Raw genomic sequence first — 18924 nt, forward strand, 5'->3', positions numbered from 1 at the left:
GCCTTCAGCATGTGCTATTCACCTAGACAATAGACACAGGGGAAGATACATTGAACCTCTGATTCAGGCCTGATCAATTTTCTATCATCATCAAGACAGGAGGGGGATTTTTTTAACAAAGAACTTCACACATGACTGGCCTGTGGAAATAACTCCCCCCTTTTTCTCTGCAAAACAGTTCCAACTATACTGAACACATCCCACACAAAGAGATGTATTTTCTGGAGAGAGAAAGGAAAGAGACATGGGCTATAATTCCATTTCTATGCCGCAATGGGCATTTCAGCATGTTCTTGTTTTCAGCTGGAGGTAATTACAGGCTGTTGCAGACTCACACACAAAAAAAGGAGTGGGAACTAATGGTGAGAGCTTAGCTATATTGTTCTGGCCCTCGTGGCAATGTTGCTCTGCGTCTGCATTCTGAGCATGAAAAGACACCCCTGGCTCGAGGATGAATCTAGCATGGGCAGTGAGCTCGAGCACTCAGAAGAGGCCCCTGCCAAAATGCCCCACCGAGGCTCAAAGACCTTTTTCGATTGACTTGGCCCCTCACCAACTCACTCCAGCTTCCAAACTAATATGTTTCTTGGTTCTTCAAACCCCCTGTAATGTTAACTTCCCTCAAACACACCGGCAGCATTATCCACATATAGCCCTGTGCTTACATGCAAATGCTGTTGATTTACAGATTCCGATACAGATTAGTCAAGTGGGTTCAATCTTAAAATACATGAAAAATGACACCCCCCCACCCCCCCCAATTTGATTTGGGCGCACTATGGATTCACCTAACTTCTCTGTGTAAGATGAGAATGGAGTGACCATTATGTGCCTGATGGAGCCAGAATGAGACGCCATGGATGAGTAGCTCTAGGTGCCACCGGAGAGACAGCCATTCACACACTGGAGAGAGCAGATGTGCTACATGCCATGTCTATAATCACAGTCCTCTCAACCTGGCCAATTTCCATACACTATTTTCAAGGGAGAAGTCAGGAATGATGAACTCATGGATTCCCAGTCTTAACTTTTATTCCACAGTTCCGCTGTTTCAAGCAGACCAACAGCATGGCATGAGTAACGACGTTTTTTTTAAGTGTTGCATATTTGTAAAGATAATAGTTTGGAAGTGTTTCATTTCAATCCTCCAGGTTTTTGCAGTTTTGAGGGGAAAGTAATCAGCAAAGTGTCGTTGACAGAGCATATTTTATGTGCATGATGTATTTTACGAGCGGTTACGAGTGTCCTGATAATGAAAACAGTGTCAGCATGTGATCCCATGCACTGTGATTCGCCTTTTAACTTAAGCACATCCCCCTCCTTTTCAAGGAAGTCACATATTTACCATGGGAGGTATACGAACATATCCATGCTAATGTCAACATAATAAACATCGTCCATTCCTTTGATAGAATGCAGCTACAATAACCAGTTTGACTGACATCCTGCTTTGGTTCTGTTCAAATGTTTGTATGCACGCATTCATACACCACTTGTATTTCTTGTTTGAGAGAACGCATATCAAAAGGTTATTCTATCCTCCTGAGGTTGTCTTTATCACCCTCACACTGTATCTCTGCCTTCCTCCCTACTGACCTGATACCTTCTAAACTGACTTTGCATAGGATCAATATGATATGGACAAAAAAGACTTAAAGAAAGTAAAAGAATAATATGGAAAGATCCAACAATCTACCTACCCCACAATGGCACTATGTTGATCACCATGTTTGATCAATAACAACAGTAGAACATTGAAAATATGTGCAAAGAGGACATGACATTGAAAAAGCAAGCAATTCCAAGTGCAGCGTGATTGTGTTCTTGTGTAAAGGTACTAAATTGACTTATAGGCTATGAGTAAAAACTGCTGTTGTATTGACACAAGCCCTTTACTATTTTATATTTGGGTTCAAGCGGTTCACGTTTATTAGATTTAGGTATGTGAAGAAATGATTACTGACCAGTATTAGTAAAATCTCTCAGTTTTACATATTATCAGATAAATAATGCCATCATTTCCACTGGCATGAGCAAAAAGTAAGCAGCAGAGAATATTGCTATATTGCAAAAAGCTGTTACCGTATGATGAAATATGGAGTATGTACTATTCTCCTGCTAAAGAGGGATGAAACTAAGTTTGATTAATGCTAAGTTTGCTGCCCCCATTTATCAGAATGCCCTGTGTTGAACCAGAAGTAATTATTGTCCCTTCAGATAAAAAAGGGAGACTGGGCAATTTGAGGGGGAAAAAAAATAAACTAGTGATAGAGTGACCTAAAATATATTTCCTCCCCTGTTCCAATAAAACCCACTTCATCTGAGTATTTGATAAAAGGATTACTGAATTGCATTATGCAGCACCGGTCAAATCTGGATGTGGATGTGAATTAAATAATTTCTTGTTTCCTTTTTGCAAACCTTGCAGTCTTTTTTCGGGAAACTAAAAATTCAGCATAATGTCAGATTTGTGTGTGGTGTGAGGCCGTGAGAAGGGCTCCTTAGCCCCTCGCTCTCATCACTCTCACTCTGCAAACACTGGGGACAGGCATTGCTTACCTGTTATAAACCCACCAACTCTAAGCCCTTCACCGCGCTAAATCGCAAGTTGCCAAGTACACACACACACACCCACACACACACGCACACACACACACACAGACAGTCAGACATTCACACACACACACACACACACACACGTGTACGGTCTGGCAGAGGGCTCTTTTTTACTTTTCTGTGTTATCTGGTGACTCTCTGCCCTTACTCATTAAGACAGTGGTTGTGTCAGCTGCCTTTGAAAAGCCAAACTAAAGTTGGTGTAATTTTTTGATAAGGGCCCTATTTCATTGGGGTCATGTGTTCTTTAACATGGAAAAGGTGAGCTTGACATAGTCAGGTTAAATGTTCTGTCCACGAGGGCAATAGGTCTAACGGAGAGATTCCCTTCAGTGAGGGTCATGAATAAATCTGTGTGTGAATAACACATTATACTTCAACTCTTCAACTTGTGGAACACGCGATGCTACCATGAAAAAGGTCAAATGCCAGTTTCTTAAGTCTGAACTCTGAAGCACAAGCAATTGCCATGCCAACAGGTCTCCTTCCCCCTGAATGTCTCTGAGCTCACACTGGAGCAAACACTCAGCAATACGGAGATAATGTTCTAGAAATGTGGCTCAACATACTTACATAAAATATAAATAAAATATAAAATAAACAAATAATATATACATCAAAGCTAAACTCAAAATACTTCTTAGACGACTTCAACGATACACATCCATAATCAGATATATATTACATAACTACATAGAAATAACTACATGATTAGCAGAGACACTGCAAAATATGCTTAATATATGCACTTCATGCAAGTAATTCTTTATTTAAAACCTAAATCAACTAAAACAACTTTGGACAGTAGGGTCAGGTGATTGGCAGACAAGTTGCAAGATAAATAGTTTTGGTTATGTGCCACATGTTTATCAGAAATAATATATTAGACTTTGGCAAAAAAGTGAACAAGCCCATAATTAAGCTGGATATTCCAACTATATATGTAAGATTAGTGTCAGTCAATGCTCGTCCACCACAACACAGGTCATCAGTATCAATACAACTTGAAGTTCACTCTACAAATATCCAAGAAGATTTGACCTACATTTACATTTTATACATGACATTATAACACTAAGAAATCTGAAAACTGTCACAAATATCCTTCGCTTAGTTTTCTAAGTAAGCTGAGACAAAGATAATAGAATTACTGTCCCATCACTACATGTGTGCTGCTGAAACAATATACAGACCCTGTTCTATAAATACATTTGAAAGCCCACTAAGAGAGAGTGAGAGGGAGAAACAGAAGTAGGGGAAACCAGACAAGAGAGAGAGGATCAAATGCTTGAAATGCCCCATAGACCCAGACAGAGAAGACAGACAGACTGCAGCTATCTCCCTGCTAGCTAATGAAAAATAAACATCTCCATTCCCTCAAGTGTCTCATTGTCATGCCTAATGATCTAATTCTGCATCATAAACAATCTCAGAAGTTTCATTGTATTCCTCTATTCAGGAGCCTCCCAGAAGGCATACCCTTTCTGCTATTAAAAAACAAATAATAATCAAAACAAAAAAAACTCAAATACCTTTTTAGATGCCCAAAGGAAGGCAGTGGACAGAGAGATGGTGTGATATATTTCTTCCTCACATTCTTAGGCAGCTTCCTCTCTCTGCGGCTGAAAGCAGAATGCTTTGAGACTCTGTGGCATATTTAATTAGAAGCAAGCTGTTTGCACTATCAGTGCGAGGATCTACCTCTCCAATCTCTCGTGAGTCAATCTTCCCCATCTCTGATTTTCTTTTATATTTATGCTGGAATATTTAATTGTAGACAAAAGGTTACTCTGGCTGCATTCACCGCACAGAGGCAGAATAATCTGCTTTAAAAGGCTTGACATTTCAGGCTTTTCAGAAAGGCTGAAAAAATTATATCCCTGCTTTTGTTAATCAATGAAGTAGAACTCTCCTGAACAAAAGAATTAAATTGCTTGGTTGGTTTAATAAAACCAACAGAAATAGCTGCTTCCTCTGGGCTTTTTGTGTGTAGGCACACCACATGCACCAGGGACTGTAATTCCATATGATTTAGGGGCAAAACTCTAATTTCTGCACACAGTTGGCTTTTAAAATCCTATTGAAACCCCAGCCAGTGTGCCTGGCTCAGAGAGGACAGATTCATCATTAAACCTGACTTTCACTGATGGCTATGGGGTCCACTACAATTTACAATTTCTATACTGCCCTTGCCTGCGAAAAGCACTATAATTATGCAAATGTAGGGGGAAATAATTAGGACCTTTAACAGTTCATTGTGTTGTTGCTGTAGTATTATCCATTCTAAGGAAGGGATTGTTGTATTCCTTTCTATTTGAAAAGGCACAAAACAGATGCACAAAAGTTCACAAAACTCCTGGTGTCACCAACATGTGGTTTACCTGTAAGTTAGGAGGAAATCCTAATTTCACTCCTAATTTAGTATTTATCTATTTCTTATTTATTTGTTTATCGACTGAACCTGCAACACTCCAACACAAATGCTAGGTTAGTTGACAAATTATAAATTATTTATGTCCGTTCAATGGCAGACACACACAAACTCACAACTAGTTGCAGTCAGTCCCATAAATTACTTTGAACATAATTTTGTATTGTGAAGTTATCCATGTCAAAGGTGTTTGTTCAGTTTTGGGAACATATCATTATGGCATTACTAATAATATAACATGAGGTCATGTGTTTTCATATCGCAATTATACCTAAAGTTTTTAGCATACAAGAAAGTGTGCTATACTGCAAGGCGATTCATGTAGCCTAATTTAACAGAAAGCAAGTCTCTCCAAACTTTTATGGTGTGATACAAATTGTCCAAATATTGAGCGGTATTACTATCAAAGCCTTCAGCATATTTATTTTTTAAGAAATTGGGCACTTTCAGTGAGGAAGGTCGTTTAGAATTCAACATATCTGCAACATAAAGTAACATGGGTATAAGTGCTCATGAACATATTATCGTTCTGATAAGAAATAAGAGGCAATTTAATTGGGATTACTTTGCATATCAATCCAAAATATAATATCTTCACTTTCTTTCTCCAATTCAGGTTATTTATAAGAATGTTGACCTACTGTAAAGGAGCCAGGTTTACGTCATTATCATTTATTTTGCGACATAATATTCGGTTTACGGCAACCACGAGGAACAAAGTTCAGATGTCAACCAAATATCAACACATGGGGTTTGCAATGACATTGCTCAGTAGAACATCATGACATTGCGTTATGATTAGAAACGTTTTAGAAGAAAGGACCCGGTTATAAAAGAAATATGGTAATACTTCCATACTTTCTGTTCCTGAACTTGCCTGATTTAAGTAGTTATGTGAACTAGCGTTTTTGTACTTCGCCTGCTAGGTTGCTAAGATTAGCTGGTGAGATCACTATAGCTAGTTATCTTGCACGTAGTTAGGTAATACAGTCTTTGAACGAGCCAAAACTGTTTTTGCGAGGCACTGCTGAATGTTTACTGTACCACCTCACAAAATAGCACTTCAAGCTAATCAATTTAGCTATTGATAGCAAACCGTATAGATGAAGGTACATGTATTGACCAGACAGAGTAACGTTGATCGGTCAGACAATTTCACTAATGCTAGAAAGCTAATTCGTGCAGATTATAACGTTACTCAAAAATGGGCAGGGTAGTATGTAACGTTAACCACGAAGCACGAGCCAAAGGATAAACTAGCTAACCTAGTTCTCTTCAGGAATATGTGCAAGGAAGTCCACATTAAAGAAGACAAAGAAGACTGTAGGGGACCGTGTTGAAGTTTAAAAGCTACATACAGTCCTACCAGAGCATACTTACTGTTGGACAGTAAAATACCATGGTCCTGTACAATGTACATGACCTACATTATCCCAAGACCAGGGTTAAAAGGTTTTCACATTAGCGTTACTGTCATTTCAGTGAAGCACTTCAATGACAAAGGATTTTATGAGGCTATACAAAGATAATGAAATTAATGTTTCCCACCATATAGTCGCTGATGTTACGGGTACAAATTATTACATGTATTTGATAACAATTATGTTTTGCAGGCGAGTTCTATGGTAGCTGTGGGCCTTACTTTGGCGGCTGCCGGATTTGCAGGTTAGTGCATCAGTAACATGAATTTAAGGATACACCTAACATTAAAGTATCTCATTCATCAACTCAACAAACTCACTTTTTGTTCTGTACTGTTGTTCATCACTTTTGTTGTAGGTCGCTATGCCATGCAAGCCATGAAACACATGGAGCCTCAGGTTAAACAAGCTATGAAGAGTTTCCCGGTAGGTGTAAGCACTGGTTTACAAATTATTTGGTGTCATTTACTGTAGTGCCAACCTTTCAAAGTTGTATGTAATGACCCGATGTTTTTTTTTAAATCCATTCCAGGCTTTTGGCAGTCCGTACTACAAGGGTGGGTTTGAACCAAAAATGAACAAGAGGGAGGCTTCTTTAGTACTAGGAGTCAGGTAATACACATACCTTCAACACACATGTAAAGGCAAAACGTATGTTAATGTTCAAAGGGTACAGTGGATAATTGTAAGCACATGCAGATATTCATGTGTTCTCCCCTCCTCAGTCCGACAGCAAACAAGACCAAGATTAGAGACGCACACAGAAAGTTAATGATTTTAAATCATCCAGACAGAGGTAAGAGAAGCACACAGAAAACTAATGGTTTTAAATCATCCAAACAGAGGCAAGAGTCATTTTTCTTAAGATGTGCTTTTATACTTTCACAAGGTTGGCTTCCTAAACAAACTTATAAGAAGTCGTTTCTAACTTTTAAATTTTTTTTTTTTTTTTTTTTACAGGTGGATCACCGTATATTGCTGCAAAGATTAATGAAGCAAAGGATTTACTTGATGGACAATTAAAGAAATAAAGTTTCTGTAATTTGGGTTGAATGTGTATTGCTATGTAACTGTACGACCATTAAATATCATGTGTTAAATGTAATGTTGTCTTGAATTACTTTAAAGCTGGTCTGGAGTGGGAATGCAACATACATAAATAGTTTTCCAAAGACTTGTCATGAACATTGTCTGGAAGATCAAATTTTATTTAAGAACTACTTGCATACAAAACATATTGCACATCAAACAACCATAATGATCATTTAAAAAAAAATAAGGACTAACAAACGTAGTTTACATAACAGAAAATCTGGAAATTGATCTTTCAGTAGTCCAAATTGTCACCTGCGTGCAAGTACGTTCAGCCAGTTTAGTGTTGACAGAAAATAACTGCTTACTTTTTAAATACTGTACATTTCATAATAAATAAACCGAAAAGGCTTCTTTTGCAAAAACAGTCACTGTCAATTACCTTCCTGCTAAAGTATGAGAAACAAACTTAAAATATTTCAGCGGAGTGCTTTTCTTGAAGCATTTAAAATGGACAACAACAATAACAGACCAGTTTCCAGACCAAGTTTTCTAAAGGGAAAGTGTTACAATTCAGTGCAAAATATTTTTTTTTTTCCTTTTCCAGACTGCATTTCCTAGTATCCCCACATATGAAGAAGTGGTTGCATATTAAAATGTAACAAAAAAAGCAGCTAACTCTCCTCAATAAATGTTAAGATGCCAAGACTCTTCCCCATTGTCATCGTCTTAAATTTCCAGATACGTTTTTAAAGAACCGAACCAACTTTGTCTATTTGTACTCTCCAAAGGCACAACATCTGATCATGTACTTAAAAACATCATTAGGCGCAACGTTTGTGTTTCTTTATTCATTTATGTATTTATTAGTTTTCTTCTCATTTCCTTCTCTTCCAAAATGAATCAAAACCTTCCCACCCCTTCGTTTTTGTTCCATGGTGAAGGAACTGAAAAGTGCAGTAGAGAGAAATCTGGAAGTCCATATGTCTATCTTTGGCAAGCTTGTACAAGCACTATTGTAAAAATGTAACGGTTAGGAGTTTGTTTAAAAAAAAAAAAAAAGAAACTGACAAGAGACGATGACGGCCACTTTAAGAGATCCCGTTCATGACGGCTTGCTTCTTTCCGTTGTCCTGGTAGCTGACTTTTGAGGCCCTTTCGGCAGAGACTCGCTGACCTTTGCCAGCGTCCCCACCTTTGTTGCTAGGGCCATTGCTTGGGGTTGCTGAGGGGCTGTGCTCTGCGATGGAGTCCACTTGACCCTGAGAGGGGGCATTAAAGATTAATCACAGATCTCGGTAAATTTACCTTTGCCTGACAACACACTGCAGTGCATCATGGAACAACAGCACAGCCAAATGCTTAATATAGCCCTCAACCCATTTAGGAGTAGCACACCCTAACCCTAGAACTGTTCCTACCATTTATGCACATACAAGATAAATGAGTCAATGTACCCTCTCAAGGTACGCTCTCCATGAAACACCCTGAAAATACATTTAAACCAGGGTGAAACTTACCAAATCTTTCTTCTTTTTCATATCTCTTGGGTTCCTCTGTCTGCTTGACGATTCCGCACGTGATATGTAATCCGCCACCGTAACTGAAATAAATAGTTTTGACTTTATAACTCCAACAAGCTCACCTGATTAGTACAGTTCTGCTTTGAGAGTTCATGTTTCTAAACAAAAGAGATGTCATACCATATAATGTTAAAAGATGCAGGCAGTAACTCTAACGGTATAATTAGACCTACTACTAGTGCATGTCAAGGACAGTCAGCAAGCCAAATATATATTCAAACCAGACAACATGTTTTGAAAATGACAAGTTCCAGTGGGTTAGTTTAGTTAGATATACTGCTGCTAACATACAAGCTTTGCTTTCACCATAACCACACAAGCTGAAAAAGCTGCCTAAAATGATGTTTAGTCCACAAGTCAGGTTCACAAGGAAACTGCACCCTGGCAAAGTCATTGTATTCAGTCAGTTCATACTATCCATTAATAGAGGGGTTTCCTTCATGTTCCAGACCTTGCCATGCTAGTTTCATGAGTAAACATGTTAGCTCAGACATGTGTGCACACACACACACACACACACACACACACACACACACACACACACACACACACACAGGGCGTCCACCTGTTACCTGGCTGCCTCTCCTCAGGAGAGCGGAATTGGCCACGCCTGCTACGGTTACGTCGCTGTGTCTTTGCCTCTGAATCATCTACAAAGAGGGCCACAGTTCATGGAGACGCTTGCTCCCTTGTTACTGAGCTTCTCAGCCTTGACCACTTGCCTATGAGACCAAGGTCAAATGCTGGTGGCTATTTCACCGCTTGGGATGAAGTAAAGGGGCCAAAGAATGGTACCTCATTTACAAAGATTTCAACTGTTAAAGGCACCCAGTGCAACTTTATAGGCTTGAGACTCGAAAAATAAACATTCAATTTCTAGTCTTTTTTACACGTAGTAAGTTCCAATAACTCCATACCATTACATATCGACATTCAAGGAGCAAAGATGAGACGTCGTTGTGTGGTGAGAACTGATAGAAAATCGTAAACAACAACAATCGCCGGTGGGGAGAGGCCATTTTTCCATTGACTGGAATCCTGCTTTATTTATTGGTGGCACCAATAAATAAAGAAAATGGCGGCGATTGTTGTTATCGATTTACTATCAGTTCTTACCACACAACGACGTCTCATCTCTGCTCCTTGAATGTCGATATGTAATGGTATTTATTGAAACTTACTACGTGTAAAAAAGACTAGAAATTGAATGTTTATTTTTAAGCCTCGAAAGTTGCACTGGGTGCCTTTAAATGTTGACTACATTTCTCAACACCCTATGACTGGTCACTTAAGGGAACAGCAGCTGGCTATGGCTACCACAAGTCAGTGACCTTCAGTGACCTTCGGCGGCCACCTTCAAGAGATGGGCCAGAAGCTATCTGGAGTGGAGAGTTGAGCAGATGGGGTCTTACCCAGGCCGTTCTCACTGAGGGAGGCGTTGTCAGACTCGCTCATGCCATCGATCAGGGTGGCGTCTTCATCAGTGCGGCGGCGGCGAGACCTGCGGCGGCGGTTTCCTGTGTTGTTGGCGTGAGAATCACTTGCGTCTGTGTCGGCTGTCTGGTCAGTCTCGGTGTTGTCCAGCAGGCTGTACGGGTTCCCATCAGGGTCACGAAGCACTGCAGGGAAAGAACATGGACTTCAATGCAAATCAATGCATATGAAAATGTTTGTATCAATGCTTAAAAAACATCTAACTATAGTTTCGTTTCAGAGTGCCAAGCTACAACGCCAAACTATTTGCACAGATGCCTTCATTTTGTAGCAAAACAATATGTCACATTGTGATGTATCACTATTCATGAATGATGTGCAATAATATACCAACTGTAACAGATTGTTTTTAAAGTTTACCATTTACAATAACGTGAAATCATTTTAAATCATTTTAAATCAATCACCAGTGTATTAAAAATGCAGTCTTACCAGAGCTAATGGAGGTGGAGCCGCCTCTTCCTCCTCCGCGGCCCCTTCCCCAGGGTGCCCCTCGGCCGCGTGCTGGGCCGGGCCTCCGGCGGCTGTCCCTCTGCTGCCGTTGGCCCCGCTCCGGCTCCTCGGCCGCCAGGGACCAATCACTCAGCTCGTCCTTGCGATCCGACTCGGTCTCAGAGGCATTGGACTGATCAGAGTTGGTGCCTACCATTGACAGGATTCATTTGAATTAAAACTCACTGAATAATACTCAGGTACACTTACACTTAGCATGCATTTGTGTATCTAATGACGAGAGATCAGATTGCACTTCCCCACACAAACAAAACACCACACCCACAAGTTACCTTTTTTGTGAACATTATAATAATGCGCCATTTACTACTGAAGCTGCCTAAGACCGTTGACGTGCCTTCAGCCATTAAGGAGAAGCCAACATCATGCGACTGCACTAAGTATTTAATTTGGCAGTCAGCAGACTTGGTTTGGCTGATTTGGAGAAAACATGGAGAAAAGAAATCATTTCTGCTTATATTTGTATGGATATTTATCTGGCATGTCATCAAAAGCACATGTGTGCAAATGTGTCATACACCCCCCCCATATCACAATCCCATAGTGTGTGCATTTACCCTGTTTTTTTTGTGTGTAGTCAAGTACAGTCTGATCATGATCCAATCACAAGGGACATGTAAATGCAAGGTGTAAATGGAGTTCAAAGTCAGACCAGACGTGATGATCGAGGAAAACCTTTAGGTTTCATTTCACTGGAACTGTTAAGTTTCGGTTTCATTTCATGGTCATGTCACTGGGCGTTTCAGTTTTATTTCAACATAATTACACTAAGCGGGTGAGTTTCATTGCATAACAAAATGGACACAAGGACATCTTACTGTATGACCGCAAGACCTAACCCATGATGGCATTAAACCAGAACAAACGATGCATTCAACATGAATTCCTGAACATGCACACCTGAGATCATACAACCTTGTGTGGTTCCCGTTTAATCAACCAAGCAATAGAGTGATATTGTTGATAACAAAGCCCTGCAAGACTCCCTGGGTCTTCCCATGTATCTGTTACAGGAGGTAGACAACTATATACACAAGTTGAGGTCTCCATGAGTTTAAACTGAGTTTCACAAAGAGCTAACTAGGGGCTTCTGTACCATAGCCAGACGTATAGTTGGGGCCCCTGCGCCCACGGCCCCTGCCAGAGTAGGAGCGGCTGTTGTGGAGGGGCATGTTTGAGATGGCATCATCCGTGGTGTAGCCCTTGTCCTTATCTCCAGGACGCCCAGGCTGGGGTCTGTAACCCATGCCAATCTGCCGGAGCTGCTCGTCAATCTGCAGGCGCTCAATACGCAGCTGTTCCACCTCCTGCCAGGAAGAGACAGGAGTGAGCCACACACTATGACGGTCAAAACTAACACTGGCATCAATGCCTCTATGCTCCTATGAAATCATTATTAATCAGGTTTGTTTAAAGTTTTAGGCCTCATCAATACAATCGGTGCATATTTATCAGCAATAATGGAAGGGTTTTCATTACGCAATGTCTCATTGTACTACTTACATTAAGGTAGGCGATGTGGTACTCCAGCAGAACCTGAACGTTCCCAATGCTCTCCTTTGTGCCGACAAAGGTGAACGGGACCGTTCCCTGTGTCAGAAGGTACAAATGCCACGGCTGCATTAAATTTTGAGTTCATCCATAAACATTTAAAAGATCTGGAAAGCCTAGTTATTACAAATACAAATAAAGCTATTTCAGCTGTAAACGTATGACTGCATACAAGTGCTTTATGTGTTTTTTTTAGACAGATTAAGCAGGAAACACATAATAGTTTGCTAAGCCATACTACTTTTACTTAGCTTGTATATCTAAATTGCAGTAGAATAGTAGAAAGTCTGACAGCGATGTGAAAATTACCTTGTGACATGAAAGAAGCTTTAAAAAGAAAACACATAGTTAGTCACGTTACTACAACTTTGGGAAATATGACACCAAAAAAAAGAAGAAGCTTACCTCTTGTCGAGGGAGTTTATTGTCATTGTCCCCTTCAATGCGTACCCTCACCACCCCTGACTTATCAACAATCTCCTGGATTACTTTCCCATTTTTGCCAATAACTTTGCCTATAACAGACGTGAGGTTTCAATTCAAGTCAGGACCTGTACATGACATAAACACAAATGAACACTTGCTGATGCAAAGTTAAGATCTTTTACTTACCAACCAAATTCCTGGGTATCGGGACAGAGTCCTCCACAAACTCCAGATAGCTTCTGGCCTTCTGCACAGCTTCAGCACTCTTCAGTTAGATCAAAAACATTTAAGAAATTACAGAAAATACTATATTATATACTAAAATTATTTCAAAATAATAATTTATTGTGATATCCACCATATCCACCACCCTAAGTGGATTGAGACTTGGGGTATTCAAATAAGTATATTAATATTGGCACAATGTCAGAAAAAGGAATGGAACCAACCTCTCCGTAAATCCTGAACGTGCCACTTTGCTCATCCAATTCGATGGCAGTCACTCCAGGGACCTTCCTGGCCTGCTGGATGTTGCTCCCGTGGCTCCCAATAGCCAGGCCCATCAGGTCCTCACGAACATTGAACTCCTCCTGGAAGGCTGAAGCCAGCTGCTTTGTGCTCTAGAACAGAAAAGCATGGCACCATTTTAGTAGAAATTGAGCTCTAATTTTAGTCAAGGCACAGGTTCAAAAAATAGGCCGAGGCTTCCTTCGGTAGACCTCGACTGTGGCATAACTCCTTGGAAACACACAGCCAGAATTAGGAGAACTTTGCTCCGCATTAAAGAACAATAGATTCCTTTTAACCACATATGGCCGCAGCAAATTCAACTATTACACAGACTGACTTGAATAAAAGGTTATTTAATGTCTCAGACAGTCATAGTCAATGTTCTACTGAAGTCACTGCAACTCACTATATGTTCATTCTCTCACCACTAGATCAGCCTTTGTGGTGAGCTGACGCAAAGTGTTGTGACATGGTGCACTGCTCACCTCTAGGTGTTTTGTGGCCTCCTCGTTCCTGGACATCAGCATCAGCTTAGTCCGGATGCTCCTCAGGTGCATGTCACTGAGCAGGGGAACACGCTTGACTGTGGATTCGTTCTTGGACTGGAAGAGGGGGAAAAAGCCATGAAATGTAGCTTTGTTCCTTTGAATGCAACACTCGAAAATGTCTTGGACTTCAGTGGAATGCAGCAGAACTCACCAAAACTACCAACTGGGTTTTTTCAGGACTGTAAAATATCCGGCTGGCTCCCACTGCCTTTTTGAAGTCCTTGTGTGCCTGTTCACTTTCACACCTACAACACACCAGAAATATTCAAAATTGGACATTGAGTCAACAGATTTATGAGACCAAACTAGATCTCAGTGCACCTTAGGCAGATTCAAAAACATGCATGTTTTGACTTGTATTTGATGAGTGGCTGTGAAAATATGAACTTGAGATGGATGTACGTACGCTGCTTTTATATCCTCAGGAACGGGAACGGTGCACCTGAAGAAGCTGTTTTTTGTCACAGGCTTGTTTTGGTTAACAGGCCTGAGGCGTTCAAATGTGACTATTTCGTTGTAGGTGGCGTCACAGGCCGCATACTCAATCACGAAAAACTGAGCAAACAAAAGCAGTTGTATCTGGTCAACCACCTTCATCTTTCAGAACAAAGAAAAGAAAAACTACATAAAAGAACAAACCAAAAAGGGTTATAGTTAGAAAGGAACTCACATCTCCTTTAGTCATGCGGACTTTAGCTAGCCACCAGCCACAAGGTTCCTGATCATTCGCTCGGGAGAAGATCTGTGTAAAAGAACAGTAAGACTTACAACAGTACCTCAGGCTCTCCTGTACATTACACACACATTATACCAGTACATCGTACTGGACAAAATCAAAGCTGCTTACCTCCACTTCATCCCCTTCACCAATCTCCTTCTTGGCATCAGGGGGTGGCGGCAACCGGACATCAGTGAAGGGAAACTGTCTCTCTGGTTGCCAGCTATGAAATAAATAAAGAAAGAATACTCCGTCTCCTTAGTCAACCTTTCCCTTTCCTTATACCTAGTTGTGTCAAATACAGCACAACACCAACGCTACTTTAAACACAAAATCTGCTATACTTGAGTATTCATTTAAATTCTTGCTATACTTACTTATTTTCAAAGGAAATGGAGAGTGAATCTTCTTGAACATCCTTGACATAGCCCTAAAAGACAGAAGTTTTTTTTCAATTCACATTATGTCATCTGTTACAGAAGTGTTCTGTTTTGTTTTGTCCTGAGAATCATCAAAGCTGAGGGGGGGGGGGCACCAATTCTTAAGGACAATGCAGAAACATCAGCATATGTTACTAAGTGAATATCAGCTTTCAAGTACATGCTTTGCTAAGCAACCAAGACTAGAGCTGGACAGAAACAAACCCGATGAACTGTAAATTAACAGGTGCAGTTGCCATAAACTCGAGTCTAGGTAAAAGTACACCTAGCCTCCTGAAAGGCTTTGCCGTCAAGTTCTAAGAAATTACACAGAACTTTCATTTTCTACAGCACATTTTGACATCCAGGGTACACACAATTAGACAAACTGTGAAAGTTGAGCAAGCTGGAAATCAGAGGAGCTTTGAAAATGAAGTATCTGAAAAAGACCTTAACACGAGCCTCTACAGTGAGTGTATAAGCTATCTCTAAAACTGCTATTCAAAAATAGAACTGGCGTCCAAAGTATCTGCTGAACCTGACAACAGCTTAAGACTGAAAGCGAACAGCTGACGGGTGGCTGCAGGCGCCGGGGCCAAGGAGGCATACATGGAATAGCTTTCGGATGACCCTGTGACAGCATACTAATTCCACCTGACAAATTTGCCTTTGCAAGAAACCCAGCATACTTATAACATACAAGGGACAGACTACCTAATGAAAAACATGCAGTGATAAAGGTACTGTACCCAGCTAGTAAGGCCAATGGCCTGCAAGATAAGGTCCACAGACGCACACTGGTTAAGTGAAAGTTTCACACCTTTCCCCACTAAGGTGCAAAAGAAACGATGCCATTTATAGAATGTGTAAAGAGTTTCTACTAGGCAAGTACAGTCATTTACGTTCGTTTATTGAAAAGAGGAACATTAATTCTTCTTACTACCGTTGGTCAACCAGAAGTTAACTTTTATTAAGACAGAAACCTTTGCTAATCTCAACTATGCAAGTTCATCGCAGTGAAAAGCAGCAAGGTCGTTGTGCAACTAATCGTATTAGTTACAATATGTTAAATGTTACGTTAACAGTATGTGTAGTTAACTGCACAACACACCTTGCAAGACCACATTTTCTAAACACCATTTTAGTCGAATGAAAGAGTTAGCGTTTGAGTTTTATAGATCAATTTAACCAGTAATGTTAGAATTCAAATATTCGGACAGGCTTGCAAATCGGCTACTACAGATGGGAATTGTAAGGCAGTCAGAATCATGCATGCTCACTGGCAAACTATCCAAACGGATTATATAAAGGTTAGGTTGGTGTAGAATAGCTAGCTGGTAAACATAATACAACAGTTAGCAAGCCGGAGACCTAAATTAGCTAGCTTAAAAACCTTTTCAGTTCCAGACAGGTGGCTAGCAACGTGCTAGCTGGCTACGTCCCGTTTGGAATAATTCGATTGCGCACACATATTGACAAAGAAACCCGTTTACTTCACACTTAGAAATAACTGGGCTCCGTCTCTGAACCAGTAGTAAGTACGTTAAGTTATATTGCGTATGCCCAACAAACCTAAGGCTACACAGAAGAGGCCGTATTCTTTTCGCGGTTGACAAACTAGGAGGCTAGCAAACCCTATGACAGATGAGGTCCCTTGTTAGCAGGGAAGCTAAATAATGTTGCGTGGTAAGCACGAAAATAAAACTGGTTAGCTAAAACAATTAGCTAGCAAGGTAGCTATGTGGCGAAGTTACTAACGAGCGCATTTCGTTTATGTTACGTTGGTCTATGGTTTATTCCCTCGATAGGATCTGTAGTTTGCTATGTCTTTTTACAAAAAATAACATCCCAGGAATCAGCTAGCTAGCTAGCTGTAACGCTATACATTTTCACTTCATAATACCAGTCAGCTATGTAGCCAACAAATGCTAGTTTTGTAATCTCCGTTCAAGTGTTAGCTGTCTAGCTAGCTAACTGTGAGAAGATCATACATTTGTGTCGTAAGGTCTCCATTTCGTGACATTGTTTTACCACATTTGGATTTTTAAAGTTCTTAAACTCTCCGCTGGCCAAGAGGTTCTTTATAAAAAATACTTTAATTTCAATATTTACCTTATAAAAAGCTCCGTTGGAGCCTCGGACCTCCACTGTCAGTTCCTCCATATTGGACAAGCAAAGCACTCTGGGAAGAGATTCTAGAAATGCACAGGTTCTCACTTTCTGATGGTTAACTGGGAGACTGGGCAGGCATACATCAGTAAGATGTCTCCTTGGGGTCATATGTTACCAATTGAAACAAGAAAACCAAGCTACTTTCGTTTCTTGCCTAAAGTGTACTTTGAAACAAGGAAACCAAGCAACTTTTGTTTCTTGCCAAAAGTGTTCTTTGAACAACTCATTATGTATGGATAGGCTAGGCAAGGCAAGGCAAGGCAAGGCAAGGCAAGGCAATTTTATTTGTAAAGCTCATTTCATGCACATGTGCAACTCAATGTGCTTTACATCAACAATAGCAGAAACAATAAAGAATTAAAAATAAAATTATAAAAATGAAGAGTAAATGAAACATGCCAAAAGAAGATGACAAACATAAAAGCACAAGATAAGACAAGAAAGCACTGGAAGAACACCATCACATGGAACACAGGCGCCACAACTCACAGTTTAGACAGGTGCTCCTGTAGCAGGCAAATCAGTGAATCAAATCAGTGGTCATAAGCTTGATAAAACAAGAAAGTTTTGAGCCTTGATTTAAAAGTAGCAACATTTGGGGCACATCTAAGTGTTTCTGGGAGTTTGTTCCAGGAATAAGAAGCAAAATATTTGAAGGATGCATTACCATGTTTTGTCTTAGGTCTATAAACAGTAAGCAGTCCCTTTCCAAACGACCTAAGGGTTCTTGATGGTTGATAGGGAGTAAGAAGATCTAGGAGGTATTTTGGGCCCAAACCATTTAGGGTTTTGTTGACCAATACATTCATTTTAAATTCAACTCTCTTGCACAGTGGAAGCCAGTGCAAAGATCTGAGAACTGGTGTGATGTGGTCATATTTTTTGTTTTTTGTGAGAACCCTTGCAGCTGCATTTTGAACACGCTGTAGTTTTTGGAGGGTTTTCTTAGGAAGGCCGGTATAAAGCCTGTTGCAGTAATCAAGTCTATTTGATATAAAAGCATGGATAATTTCTTCCAGGTCTGGTTTAGATAGAATGCCTCTTATTCTTGCTATATTTAAGGTGGTAATATGCTGACTTGGTTAGTAAATTAATTTGGTTTTCAAAGTGTAAGTCAGCATCTAATATAACACCCAAGTTTCTGGCCTGATTTGTAGTCTGTAGTGATAGGGTTTTTAAGATAGGCACTGACCTTAATTCTCTTGTTTTTATTGGGACCAAAAACAACTACCTCTGTTTTGTCCTTGTTTAGCTGAAGAAAATTGTGTTGTCATTTATCAGTGAGATACAGTGTTATAGGGAATCAATTGGACTACATGGTCAGCCGGTGAGAGGGCAATGTAAATTTGAGTATCGTCGGCATAGTTATGGTAGCCAATAGGAGAGGGCCAAGGATTGATCCTTGAGGAACTTCACACATCATGTTAACCTTCTGGGAGACAAAGTTGCCAATGGAAACAAAATAATCTCTGTCTTGCAGGTATGACCTA

General features: G+C 40.2%; 2 protein-coding genes across 7 annotated transcripts; one reads left to right on the plus strand and one right to left on the minus strand.

The window, feature by feature from the left end:
• The first annotated feature begins 5773 nt into the window (after positions 1–5773).
• dnajc19 (DnaJ (Hsp40) homolog, subfamily C, member 19) lies at positions 5774–7573 on the plus strand. Its single transcript, XM_080832192.1, has 6 exons — positions 5774–5890; positions 6661–6712; positions 6827–6894; positions 7001–7080; positions 7194–7264; positions 7429–7573. Exons 1-6 carry the CDS (start codon positions 5888–5890, stop codon positions 7497–7499), a joined length of 345 nt encoding a protein of 114 aa, XP_080688318.1. The 5' UTR covers positions 5774–5887; the 3' UTR covers positions 7500–7573.
• A 78-nt stretch (positions 7574–7651) lies between these two features.
• On the minus strand, positions 7652–17446 carry fxr1 (FMR1 autosomal homolog 1). 6 transcript variants are annotated; one of them, XM_080832187.1, is made up of 18 exons: positions 17375–17446; positions 15221–15273; positions 14973–15066; positions 14796–14867; positions 14532–14680; positions 14277–14370; positions 14063–14179; positions 13517–13687; positions 13254–13332; positions 13047–13156; positions 12951–12968; positions 12594–12680; positions 12187–12397; positions 11010–11219; positions 10496–10702; positions 9656–9733; positions 9021–9103; positions 7652–8762 (listed from the first exon to the last, which is right to left on the minus strand). In XM_080832187.1, the coding sequence occupies exons 1-18, from the start codon at positions 17423–17425 to the stop codon at positions 8592–8594; spliced, it is 2055 nt and encodes a 684-aa protein (XP_080688313.1). In that variant the 5' UTR covers positions 17426–17446; the 3' UTR covers positions 7652–8591. The 6 variants fall into 6 exon arrangements, with proteins under 6 accessions (XP_080688313.1, XP_080688312.1, XP_080688315.1 ...); XM_080832186.1 differs by having other exon boundaries at positions 12594–12686; XM_080832189.1 differs by lacking the exon at positions 12951–12968.
• Positions 17447–18924: the final 1478 nt, after the last annotated feature.

The sequence above is a fragment of the Sprattus sprattus genome (assembly GCF_963457725.1).
Source record: "Sprattus sprattus genome assembly, chromosome: 2".
In the NCBI taxonomy this organism is placed as follows: domain Eukaryota; kingdom Metazoa; phylum Chordata; class Actinopteri; order Clupeiformes; family Clupeidae; genus Sprattus; species Sprattus sprattus.

What these genes read in the sequence shown, in the direction of transcription:
- dnajc19 (XM_080832192.1), top strand. An exon ending in TCTTTAGTACTAGGAGTCAG is followed by an intron (nt 7,081 to 7,193) that starts GTAATACACATA and finishes TCCCCTCCTCAG; the next exon opens with TCCGACAGCAAACAAGACCA. An exon ending in TTTAAATCATCCAGACAGAG is followed by an intron (nt 7,265 to 7,428) that starts GTAAGAGAAGCA and finishes TTTTTTTTACAG; the next exon opens with GTGGATCACCGTATATTGCT.
- fxr1 (XM_080832186.1), bottom strand. Translation starts at nt 17,425, where the DNA reads ATGGAGGAACTGACAGTGGAGGTCCGAGGCTCCAACGGAGCTTTTTAT. An exon ending in TCCGCATGACTAAAGGAGAT is followed by an intron (nt 14,681 to 14,795) that starts GTGAGTTCCTTT and finishes TTGTTTGCTCAG; the next exon opens with TTTTTCGTGATTGAGTATGC. An exon ending in TGAAAAAGAAGAAAGATTTG is followed by an intron (nt 8,763 to 9,020) that starts GTAAGTTTCACC and finishes GCCCCCTCTCAG; the next exon opens with GGTCAAGTGGACTCCATCGC.